The following is a 12,686-nucleotide window of genomic DNA, read 5'->3' as shown; positions in this document are numbered from 1 at the left end:
TTTCATGTACCAAATAACGTATTTGAAAACATTTCTGTTGGCATGAAGGGGGAAAATAAAAATTAGTAATTGTGATTTAGGTTTTGCTTTTACAGCATGTAAAGGACAGGGTTCTTTATTTTGCAGGTCAGTATGCTTATGATACCAGATTTTTTATTTAGGTTTACTGCATTTAGATTTAGAACCATATTCTATTCCAACCTCCGTTTCAGTCCGTGGGGCCGAGTGAGGGTGAGCTGTAGTTTTATCAACACACACCTGACCGCCCCATCCACCCCTCACAATTATGGCATTATGCATTTACCACATTCACTATGCAGGTGAGAATGAAATTGAACATGATTCCAGTTGTGTTTTTTTGCTTTATTTATTTTTTTATGTCTGTACACCAGAAAAGGAGAGTTTAAACTTTTAATATGCCGATTTACATCCAGTAGTAATGCTAAGTGAACTTTGAGGAGTTCGCCTTGGCCGATTCCCTGTATTTCGGCAAACTGTTTGGTTCTGTCCAAATTAGTTAGAACCTAACTAGGACTTCACCAATACCCCCTATAACTGGTGTCTAAAGGCAACAACAGTTCTTTGGTGGAGGAGACAAAAACATGGTTGTATCTTTTATGCACCTAGGTAGCAGAGTGACGTTTCACAATAAGTGAATGAATTATCAAAGTCAATGAATGGTCACTCAGCCCTACATTCTATTTACAGCTACAGGGCTGTTCGGTGGCGTCCCCGTGGTCCCCCAGTTTGGCTAATATATTTTTTAAACTTTGTTTTATTGAACACTCAATGAATTTTGTATACAAGTACATTCCATATATCATCGTTGATAGTCTGACAAGAAATTCAGTTATAGTACTCATTTGTTTCTTGATGCCATTTACAACTTCTGATATCTGGTATATGTATCCCGTACACCATAGTTCTAACAATACAACCTTTTTTTAATCTGGATATGATAAACCATGAACCCATCTGCATCAGTATTTCTTTTCTTTCCGTGACTATAAAGTGGCATTGATGCCAACATAGAGTAGTACAGGCATCTACCCAAAGACGCCAGATGTTTTGAACTTTAGCCAAGCAGCCTGTAGGTTGATAAACAACCTTTTCATATGGTAGCATAGTATTAACCAGACTTACTCGCCATGGATGGAGACTCAGCCATCCACTTCAGGGTGATTGCTTTCTGAGCCAAGAATACCTCCCTTAAGAAGATTTGCATGTGATGAGGCCATTGTTCTTCCTCCATGAAGCCCAAAACTGCCATTTGGGGGATCTAGACTGTATGGGGAGGGCAAAAGCACTAATAAAAATGCCATCACATCCGTACAGAAATCCTTGATATGTGGACAGCCCCATAATATAGGCCAGAAGTCAGCATTCAAATGGCGGCCCCTATGACATTTCGATGTCAGAGTTCTGCCCATGTTATGTAGTCGTATGGGTGCAAGATAGGATTGGTGTATTATGTACAACTGTATTAACCTGTTCATTGCTGGGGATACCCACCAATTGGGCTCCAGTATGTCTTGCTAGTAGGTTTTAACCAATTTTGGCCGACTGCAGGTGTGTATATAATATGGAAATCAGTCCTTTAGGGCCTTGATTTAAAAATTACTATGGTGGGGTATTTAGAGGTTTGAATAGCAGCTGTAGGGAATTGGGCATTAGCAACATGTCACAATTGAAAGTACCTAAATAGTTGCAGGTGGGATGTTTGCAGTTCGTCACGTGGTTGGGTCTAGGAAAGGAATATATTGGTGCTGTAAATATCTCCTAGTGTTATCCCTAGCCCACCCAGTACTGGGGGTCTGGTACTGAATCCATGGCAGGGAGAGTAGGGTTATTTTATAGTGGCAGTTCTACTATTGTGTCTTTAAATGTTGCATAGATAGGGCTATTTTCTGTAGTGGAAGTATGCCTCGAGCCTTAGTATGCTCTGTTCCTTCCAGATAGCCCATTAGATTTTTCTCAGTCACTGTTTCAGCTAGGAAGTGATTTGTAATGGGGAGCTCTTCATTCAGAAACCACGGTCTTAGATTCCTCAGCTGTCCCACCAGGTAATAAAGTTAGAGATCTGAGTTTGCTTCTGCATGAGGAAGTGAGTGTTCTCAGTTACGGAGTACCATAACGTCCGCATACGGTCCAACACTCATCCCCCCACTTGACACCTGTGACAATAGGAGTGTCTCTTAATCGTATAGCCACAGCTTTGATGGACAGTGAGAACCGAGCAGAAGACAGTGGGCATCTCTGTCTGGTCTCCCTTGGGAGAGAGAACGTTTCACAAGGGATACTGTTTACTTGGACATTGGCATTTGGAGATTTATAGAGGAGTTTGTTCCACTTACGGAACTGTGGGCCAAATCCAAAATCAGTGAAGGCAGGCCTAAAAAAAAAATAAAAAGTAAAAAATAAAAAAATTTCCACTCGAAAGTCAAAAGGTCTTTGTTGTCTAATGAAGCCAGAGCCCATGGCATATGATGCTTCCTACTGATTGGGATGGTAATCTATACTATGCATGTTAGTTGTGGATTTGCCAGGCATACAGTCCGTTTGGTCAGGATAACCTGATTGAGCCTAGTTGCTAGAGTTTGAGTTAGTATCTTGTAATCCACATTTACTAGGGAGCTGCAAGCCAAGGGGGTCTTTGTCTTGTTTTAGTAGCCCAATGGTAGTGGCCTCATAAAATGAGGAGGGTAAAGAATCCATTTCCAAGGCATTGCATAGTAGGGGAAGAGTTCGTGTATTTTTTGTAAATTTCTACCAGGAGACCATTTTCTCCCAGGTATTTATAGCAAGATCATGAATTCCATGACGCACCTCCTCCAGTGTACATGGGGCAGTTTGGCTAATTTCTTATGGGGTATTTTGAAGAATAATAATAAAAAAAAAAAAAGTTGGTAGTTAACTCTGTATGGTAATCTAGTCAAAACTTGGTGTCTAATGTGATTGTGTGTGGACAGTGTGTTTATTATGGAAAGGGGCAAATGAGCTTACAGTTTGTGGAATATTTTACCCAAATGTCAGGAATTACATTTCAGGTTCAGGAGACCAAAAAAAAAAAAAAAAAAAAAAAATTTAAAAAACCTGATATACATCAGTACTGGGATATTTAATGATAATGCAGTTTCTACTACTCCATGTTTTACAGCAATACATTTATCAGATTCTTTAAGATAGCCATCCTCCACCAAAAGATGAGGAGGCGTTGTATGTTAGGGAATCATCATCTCTACAAAAGATTCCAGCTTCACAGCATAGAAGTTTTGTATAAACTGGCTTGGTAAGAGTACCCTTGCGGGTGTTTAAAAGTGTGCTGCTGACATCCATCTACATACTTGTTAAGAGTACAAAGGAGAAAACAGAAAGGACACCATTGTAGGCATTTCCTATAGGCCGCCTGGACATGCAGAAGTGGTTCATCCATTTCTTCTGCATTAGATGGCCAAGCTCTCAAAAAAAGCACAACATAGTGATGTGAGCTGACGAGGTTCTCCATTTTGTTGTTCAGCTGTGTAATTCTAAGCTGGAGGAGTGTGACGGAAACTGTACTCATGAAGTTGGTTTCTGTTTTAGTCTTTTGAACCTACTTGGGGCAGCACCCCAACCCCCCTCCCCCGCCATAAACAAAGTGTAAAATTTATTTTCTTCCCTTGTCACCACTTAAAGTAGAACAGATGAACTTGAAAGACCTGGACAGAAGATTCAAGTCTGTTGCTAATTGTGCCTTGTGGCCAAAGCTCTCCTGAACATGTCTTAATATAATTCCCCTCGCCTCCTAGCTAAAGTATTACATCATGAACACTCCTAAAATTCACAAACAACTCCATAACCCACCAGGCAGACCCATTCTATCTGGTATAAAGTCATCAGCAACTAATTTGTCACATTACAGCGACATTTTACAGAGATATGTTCCGCGCCTGAAAAAAAAATAAACCCGTTTCGGCGCGGGACAACCCCTTTAAGAATAAATCTACTCCAATCACAAATGGCATGAAAACATTAAAATTCTATAAGTATATAGAAGACCTATTTATATAGGATAGTTTGGATAAAGACCTTATAGCTTTAACACATTTTTAAACTAAAACAATTTTAACTCCTCCTTTTCAGGAAATCTCCTGTAGAAGCATTGAACTCTTAGTGATTATTTTCCTATTATCATGATCTAGAATAAGATCTAAAACCTTCTTTAAATCCAGCGACACTAATAGTCTTAGTTTCAGGAGTGCCCACCACAAAAATGGAAAAAAAAAAAAAAATCTCATATGGCCAATGCAAGAGGATGCATCGAAATTGTACCAATAAAAGTGGCTTTATAGAACAAAGCCACATTATAAACACAAAGACTTAGACAAAAAGAATATCCACACAGCCTCATTACTGCAGCACGGAAGAACTTAAACAGGATAACCTTAGTTTAGTTACCAACTACAATCATTCACACAACCTTATTAGAGAAATACTCAAACATTGGCCTATCTGATCACAAGATCACCTGACACCTGTAGCAACCCTCTCCCCTCACACCTCACACCTCCTCTGGTCCCTCTCCCACCTCACCACTGTAGTCAACCACTTTCCAACCTCTGGCATCTTCCCTTCCTTATTCAAACATGCCATCATATCCCCATTGCTCAAATCTCCCCTTCAGTTCCAAACTATTAGAACGCCTGGTTTACTACCACCTTATAAGTTCTCAGAAAGCTCTTCCGCCCTCAACACTTGTCAGAATAATTTCTGTTGAGTGTAAAGTGACCTGAAGACTAAATCGAGGGGGTAACTACTCCCTACTGATCCTCCTTGACATGGAGCGTTTGACATGGCTGACCACAAACTCCTCCTCAGTATACTTTGCCCCTGCTCTTTCCCGGTTCTCCTCCTTGCTAAAGAAGCTGTCAGATAGTATCTCCTTTTCTGGCTGCACCTCCTTGTATTCCAATCATGTGTACCCTTCCACCAAGTTTCCGTGATGCCTATGACATCCTATTTCTCTTCCTGTATTATTAGCTCCAATTCTCCTTGTTTGTTTCCCATGCTCTGTGCATATGTGTAAAAACATTTTAGTTTGTGATCAGTGTCTTTTGTTCCCCTACTTTCCTTCAGAATTTTTTGTCTTCGTTCTTTCTACTTCTAATAGTGATGTTCTCAGGTGTATTAGTTAGCTGTAGATTTTTTACCTGGCCTTTCACTTCCCTTACATATTGTTCAAGTTTAAAGCTCTCCTAATGTATTGCATCCCTCACTCTCCATACTGGGTACATCTCCAGCCCCTTTTCCTTCTGCATCACCCCATTTGTAGTATGCAAGCTCATTGGAGCAGGACCCTCACTGTTACTGTATCCATTAACTGATTACTACATGTAACTGTGGTTTTGTTTTTATTCCCCGTCTTACAAGTGCTGCGGAATACGTTGGTGTTATATAGATCAACATTGACCTCTTGTAAAGATCCTTTGTTTTACACAATACAGCAAGCTTCTCTTACCTGATCCCAGTCCAGAAGAGATTCAATCTGCTTCTGCGAGAACTCCGCCATGCCCACCCCCACCTTGTGGCAGGTGTCGGCAATCACTTTTTGGTACATCGCTGGCAGCTTCCTGAACTCCTGTGATATCTAGAAGGGGCAATTAGCTCAGATTACAGTCTGCATGTTGTAGGAAAGAATGGACATCTGGATAATGAGATTCAAGTAGAAACCACCCCACAACAAGGGTTACACAGTGACAAAGACATGGTCTGATGGTATTATTTAGGCCCCGTATAGCACAAATACACAGGCTCTGTATGGCACCACTATATAGGCAATGATATTAGGCACAGTACTGCACTATTTTATAAGCCTTGCATGGTAGTATTATATATTATACTATCTGGCAATAGTTTTAGCACTGTCCAAGTCTGTTTCAATGAAACTAGAATACATGGTCTGTTTTCTCGCTCCCTTCACACCCCTTTCCTAGATATGTCTGCAATCATTTGTAGGGCCACTACAGCGAATCCCCCCCCCCCCCACCCAATTCAGTATTTAACTAGTCCTTTGTGTACGTGCATGTACATATATTATATAAACCAGCTAGTGTGACCTTAGAAGTCACCAAAGCAGTATATTTATTTTGAATTATCAAGGTTGGGCACCAAAAAAAAAAAAAAAAAAAAAAGAGTGGAGGGGTATCCCTTTTTGATTAGTCTGAGAGCTGCTTTCCTTGCTTTACAGACCAATAGTGATTCAGCAGTCAGCGGAAATAAACCGGTTTGCTGGACTCAAGGGATATTGTATGCTGCTTTATTCCAAAAGTAGCGCCATAAAATCAGTGTAAGAACTTGGAGGACGCGTTTCGGGCTACATCGGAGTCCTTGTTCACCTCAAATTCTGTAACCAATGTTAAGACTTAAATAGAAATAGATCAATTAATTAAAACCAAAACCTGATTTTTAACCTCTTCAGCGCCAACTTGAGTTTTTCATTGAGCATAAATACATTGCTTTATCCATGGAATTCATTTTCTTTGAACAGCACTTGAATGTGTTCTAAATATACATAGAAAAATAGACACTGATTTTATGGCACTATTTTTTGGAATAAAGCAGCATACAATATCCCTTTAGTCCAGCAGAGGGAGTGGCCATGATAGCTAGCAGCTTTCCCTGATCGTGAGTGCGTTGCATACTAACAGCCCTTATATATGAAGAGCCCCTCCTTCCCTATTTGACAGGCTTCTTTCCCCACATGCACTCCTTTTGTAACAGTTTCCTATCAATATTACCCCTTCTCCCGTTGCTCCTGGAACCTCAAAACATTTGGGTCATCATCATGTACGGATCGAGTGACGCTCAGGAGGGAGATCCGCATGGGATCTGGGAGCGTTCTGGTGTTATACAATAGGTTTATGTGGGACCATAATGTATACTGCTATGGTGATTAAAAGGTTAATGAACTTGGCTCTCAGGTCATTCTGTCAGGTAATAGTTGGTGATGGTCTCCTGCTGTGATTGGCCGGGGTGTCGTTGCCAGGCTGTTTTGAGGTAAAGCTGGCAGCGGGCATTGATTGGTGGCCTAAAAAGAGCGGGAAGCTCTGCCCGTTGCTGGGCAGGAGTGGTGTGGTGGAAGCCTATGTGATTGGATAACGGGAGTGGAGGGGGCTGTGAACAGAGGGCATTTAGGTCTGGCATTTATGCTGCGGGCAGTGCTGGAACAGGGGGGAGGGAGGGGGAGACACTAGGGTCCATATGTTCTCTCCTGCATACAGTTCCCTCCCTGCCTGTTGGCCCCCACCAGTTAATGGATCCTTCAGGGCCCGGGTTATGTTCCAAGCAGGTTAACCCTATGCTGCAAGTGCATGCTCGGCAGCCAGCTATGCCTCCCCAGCCAGCTTCCCAGGCGAGGGTCAGTGGGCAGCATATTAACTCTTACAGACCAGTTCAATCTGCCCAGCTGGTGAATTCATCACAGTTGGCTAATGGTATGCATAATTTTAACCCTTCCCAGCCCCTTAGCTCTGCCCAACCCCTTAATCCTATCCAGCAGATTAACCCTCTCCTGGAGGAATTGCTGCTGCGTTTGTCACGCATAACGCAGGCAGGGGAGATGGGGTCTCAGCTGCCGAAATCACCAGGTCAAGGCGGACCTGGAGCGGGGTGCTTGGCTCCTGCAATGTCCTGGGATACAATTCCGGAGTTGGACAGGGCAGCAGGGGTGAATCACTCGTGCTTCAAAGAAGCGCTGATTTGTGAAATTTCTCCTTTGGGTTTTCATCTGCCTCTATCAGTTAAGGAACGGATATGGAAAGGCGAGTTGGTGGATGTGATATCCCTACTGCCTGTGGGAAAGGAATCCGTGAAGGCAGATAAAAAAACCGGAGGACAAAGAGGAGGAGTTTAGACGCCCGAAGCATTTTAACAGCTGGCTTCAGGCGTTCTGTATTTACGCTGCAGTATTGTTGGAACGGTCGCAAGTGAGTGCGGCTGGTTTGTTCCAACATGCCGACATTATACTGGAAGCATACAGAAATTTTGGAGGAACAGCATGGTTTAATGACATGCTGTTCCGTCAAAAGCTTGCCATTTATCCAAATTTGAAGTGGGGGGTGAAGGATGTGGGCTTGTGGCTAAACCTTCTGTTGCCTGCAAAGCCTCCTATCTTGTACAGGCAGCAGGGGGCGAGCAACACGCCCACGCGACGGGGGGTGTTTTGCTTTTAATGAGGGTCAATGTAAATGGCTGCTTAATTGCAAATATGAGCATGAATGCTCCTTTTGTGGCGGATTACACCCGGCCATTAAATGTTTTAAAAAGGCTGCCTCCTTTCCAGCTGCATCGCTGTCACGTGACGCTCCCAGCAAGGGCCACGACCCCGGTGAGGCTGGTAAGCATGCTACCCTGGTTAGAGAGGTACCCCGTCCGTTGGAAGGCCAGCCTCGTTAAGGAGGGTTTTCGGAATGGATTCTTTGTACCAGAGTTTAAAGGGCCGGGTTGTTTATGGGCTAATAATTTGGTCTCGATTGCTAAATGTCCTGCTGTTGTGAGAGAAGATTTTGAAGGAGGTCCAAGAGGGCCGGGTTGCAGGTCAATTTGTTTCTCCTCCTTTTCAAAATTTTCGTATCTCTCCATTAGGTTTGGTTCCGAAGAAGGAGCCCAACTCCTTCCGGATGATACACCACTTGTCTTATCCAGAAGGTGGTTCTCTGAATGACGAGGTTAATACAGATGAGTTTCCGGTAAAATGTGCATTGTTTGACAATGCTTTGATTTTGTTGCGTCAGTTTGGGATCGGAGCATTAATGGCCAAGGTGGATATTTAATCTGCGTTCAGGTTGTTGCCTGTGTGCCAGGCCGGGTTTAACTCTTTGGGGATTCAATTTGAAGGTTGTTTTTATTTCGATATGGCTTTGCCCATGGGGTTTAAGGCTTCGTGTTTTTATTTTGAATTATTTTCTTCTTTTTTGGAGTGGGTTTATAAGGCAAGAGTTCCCATGTGTTGGTGTAATGCATTACCTGGACGACTTCTTGTTCATCGGGAAGGCTGGCAGCTCAGATTGTGAGTTGGTTTTAGAGGGCTTTATATCCAGAATGCAGCAATACGGTGTTCCACTTGCAGTGGAAAAAACAGTTTTTCCATGTTCACGTCTGGAATTTTTAGGTGTAGTAATTGATTCTGTCGCTATGATTTTTCAACTTCCTATGGCTAAGGTGTTGAGGTTGTCGGCTTTGATTAGTCAAATTTTGCGCAGAAAGAAGGCCACTTTGAAAGATTTACAGCAACTAGCTGGACTGCTTGCCTTTGCGGCAAGGGTGATTGTTTTAGGCCGGTGCTTTTCGTGGCGGGTATTCGAGGCGATGAGAGGATTGAAATCGCCATCGTCGCATGTTCGGCTGTCAGCAGGGCTGAAGCAGGATTTGGCAGTTTGGCTCCAATTTTTAGTTGATTTTAATGGTCAGTCTGCGTTCCAATCGGTGGTGCAGGCTGATGAGCTCGGCATAGGAGTGGCAGCGTCGGCAATTGGTTTTGGCGTAATTTAGAAGCAGAGTTGGTCGGCGGGGTGTTGGCATGCGGCTTGGAAAGGTAACGGGTTTATCAAGGATAGATTGCTAGTTCAATTATTTCCTTTTGCAGTGTTGTTGCAATTATGGGGCGAACAGTTAGCCAACAGACGGATTTGCTTCTGTTCAGATGACAGAAGGTTAGCGATGGCGCTTAATTGTGTGTCTGACAAATCGGAATTGGCAATGCAGCTTATTCGTGTTTTGGTCCGCTTATGTTTAAAATTTAATATAATATTACGCATTAAAGAGGGTGTAAGTTGGGTTAATGGGACTGCTGGATTTTTATCTTGCTTACAGATGCAGTCCTTCAGGGAAGCATTGCCCGGAGCGGATATTGCAGGAGTCAGTTGTCCGGACTGCCTTTGGGATCTGCAGACGATTTAGTCTTCTCGATGCTGTCACGGTCTGTCTCACCTGGGACGTGGCACAGTTATGTGGCGGCATGGAAGGATTGGGTGCTCTTTTGTGGAAGGAAAGGATTCCTGGATGATACGCAGGAGGTGCAAGGTTTTATTGACTATGTGTGAGAAATTTCAGTCCCAGTTGTCATATAATTCTGTAGTTAAGTTATTGGCTGGGATTTCTTTCTTTCAGAAATGGAAAAACCTTCTACGCATTAATGCTCCGTTCCAGATTAAGCAGTTACTAAAAGGTTATAAATCTGTGGCTTGTTCTCCAGATAAGCGGTCGGCAATTTCATTTGTTTTATTGGGAAAATTAGTCCGTTCCCTTTCATCCGTATGTAGGTCAGCTTATGAGGTGCAGTTGTTTAAGTGCGCCTTTTTGTTGGCCTACTTTGGGGCATTAAGGATGGGGGAGTTTTTATCTTTAGCCAGGTCATCACTTTCTCCGCTGTTGTGTTCGGATGTCTCTGATCATGGGAATTTTATCAAAGTATTCTTGAGACATACGAAGACTGACAGGTCAGGAAAAGGGGTGTGGATTCGGCTGTTTGCGAATGAGTGTGCAGATCTATGTCCGGTTAAGGCGTATCAGACGTTTTTGTCGATGCGGCCCCTAATTCCAGGTTCGCTGCTTATGCATGCAGATGGACACTTGGTATCGAGGTTTCAGTTTAATATGGTTTTAAAGAAATGTTTAAGTTATGTGGGATGTGAGGATTTTAAGATTACCGCACACTCATTTCGCATCGGTGCGGCGACGGAGGCATATAGGTGTGGTTCGACCGGACAGTATGGCTGTTTAATTTTTCTCTCTTAGCAGGTTCTATGAGAACGATTGTCTGGATAGTTGGCCATTCGTTTGTTTTCTGGGCTAAGCAGTGTCCTGGGGAGCGTTGTTATTCCGAGCTCTTGGGTCTGAACAATGAACTTTTCGTTATTTATTGGGCCGGACGCCGAGGTATGCGTTGGGGCTGACTGATGTCAGAGCTGATACAAAAGCTAGCTATTTGGCCTGTACCTGATATTCTGATCATTCATTTGGGAGGTAACGATGTTGGAAAGGGCAGCACATTAGCGATGTTAAGGGAAATGAAGTTGGGATGGGTGAGGGTTAGGGATAGGTTCCCTAGTTCGGTTTTGGTTGTTTCAGAAATAATTCCGCGTTTGTTGTGGACATTGCCGGACTTTAAGTACATTGAGAGGATCTGAAAAAGAGTGAATCATGCCATGGCAAGGTTTTTAGGTAGTTTTTCAGGGTTTTCTTTTAGGCATACAGAGCTTGAGGGATTCATTGCTGGTCTGTTCAGGGACGATTTAGTCCATTTGTCAGACATTGGTTTGGACATTTTTAATGCTGATTTACAGGCAATGGTTGAAAAGGCTGCGCTGTCTGTGGGGGGGCCTTGTCATTGGTTATGACATGGCCTGTTGGGGATTTGTAGCCCGCATTAGGCGGGTGGGCAAGGGGACTTGGGGATTGTGGTTGGTTTTAGCGCATCTTAAAGACGGTATTTATTATTAATGGTTTTGTTTCATTTGATCCCCAAGTGTTAATAAAATCCCATCAATAAAGACCGCAGCCTTTTTGTTCCAACCTGGTTGTCCGGGTTTTATTTATCTATTATTAAAGGGTTAAGTTGGCGAGGATGTTGTAGCAAAGGTAAGTTAAGGAGAGCGTAAGATTCCATGTACGGATCGAGTGACGCTCAGGAGGGAGATCTGCATGGAATCTGCGAGCGTTCTGGTGTTATACAATAGGTTTATGTGGGACCATAATGTATACTGCTATGGTGATTAAAAGGTTAATGAACTTGGCTCTCAGGTCATTCTGTCAGGTAATAGTTGGTGATGGTCTCCTGCTGTGATTGGCCGGGGTGTCGTTGCCAGGCTGTTTTGAGGTAAAGCTGGCAGCGGGCATTGATTGGTGGCCTAAAAATAGCGGGAAGCTCTGCCCGTTGCTGGGCAGGAGTGGTGTGGTGGAAGCCTATGTGATTGGATAACGGGAGTGGAGGGGGCTGTGAACAGAGGGCATTTAGGTAATCAGCAAAGAGGTCCTGGGCATCTTTGGCTGTAAAGCAGCTTCCCTCCCTCCCTCCCTGTAGGCTGTCGCGGTTGATTGATGGGGATTTGTAGCCCGCATTAGGCGGGTGGGCAAGGGGACTTGGGGATTGTGGTTGGTTTTAGCGCGTCTTAAAGATGGTATTTATTATTAATGGTTTTGTTTCATTTGATCCCCAAGTGTTAATAAAATCCCATCAATAAAGACTGCGGCCTTTTTGTTCCAACCTGGTTGTCCGTGTTTTATTTATCTATTATTAAAGTGTTAAGTTGGTGAGGATGTTGTAGCAAAGGTAAGTTAAGGACAGCGCAAGATTCCATGGCACTCCCTGACCTGGTTTTCTAAACTGGTATGTTTGCTCATTTGAAAATTTCCCACGTGGGCCAATATTCTCCTCCTGAATTGTTGTTTGGGCCTGCCTACATATTCCATGGGGCAAGGGCAAGTTGCCAAGTAAACTACTCCCGAGGTTTTACAGTTAATGAAGTCATGAATTTCATAGGACTTCCGCGTTTTCGAACTTACAAAAGTGGAGCCTCTATGAATGCAGAGGCTCTACAATTGGAGCACGGGTATGTACCTCTGATTTTATTAGAGGTTAGTGTTTCTCTAATTGACTCGGGTGCAAAGAAACTACGAACCAAATGGTCCTTTAAATTCCTTCCCCACCA

General features: G+C 43.2%; 1 protein-coding gene across 3 annotated transcripts in view; it reads right to left on the bottom strand.

The window, feature by feature from the left end:
- Nucleotides 1-12,686, bottom strand: part of LOC136594044 (squalene synthase-like) — a 50,006-nt gene that overhangs the window by 19,759 nt on the left and 17,561 nt on the right. For all 3 annotated transcript variants that reach the window (XM_066588671.1, XM_066588673.1, XM_066588672.1), the window contains one exon: nucleotides 5,498-5,626. In XM_066588671.1, the coding sequence (XP_066444768.1) occupies nucleotides 5,498-5,626 (129 nt within the window). The remainder of the gene's footprint in view (nucleotides 1-5,497; nucleotides 5,627-12,686) is intronic.

This window comes from Eleutherodactylus coqui, unplaced genomic scaffold (assembly GCF_035609145.1).
Source record: "Eleutherodactylus coqui strain aEleCoq1 unplaced genomic scaffold, aEleCoq1.hap1 HAP1_SCAFFOLD_215, whole genome shotgun sequence".
NCBI lineage: Eukaryota > Metazoa > Chordata > Amphibia > Anura > Eleutherodactylidae > Eleutherodactylus > Eleutherodactylus coqui.
The sequence above is the reverse complement of the archived record's forward strand: the minus strand, read 5'-3'. Positions and strand labels throughout refer to the sequence as shown.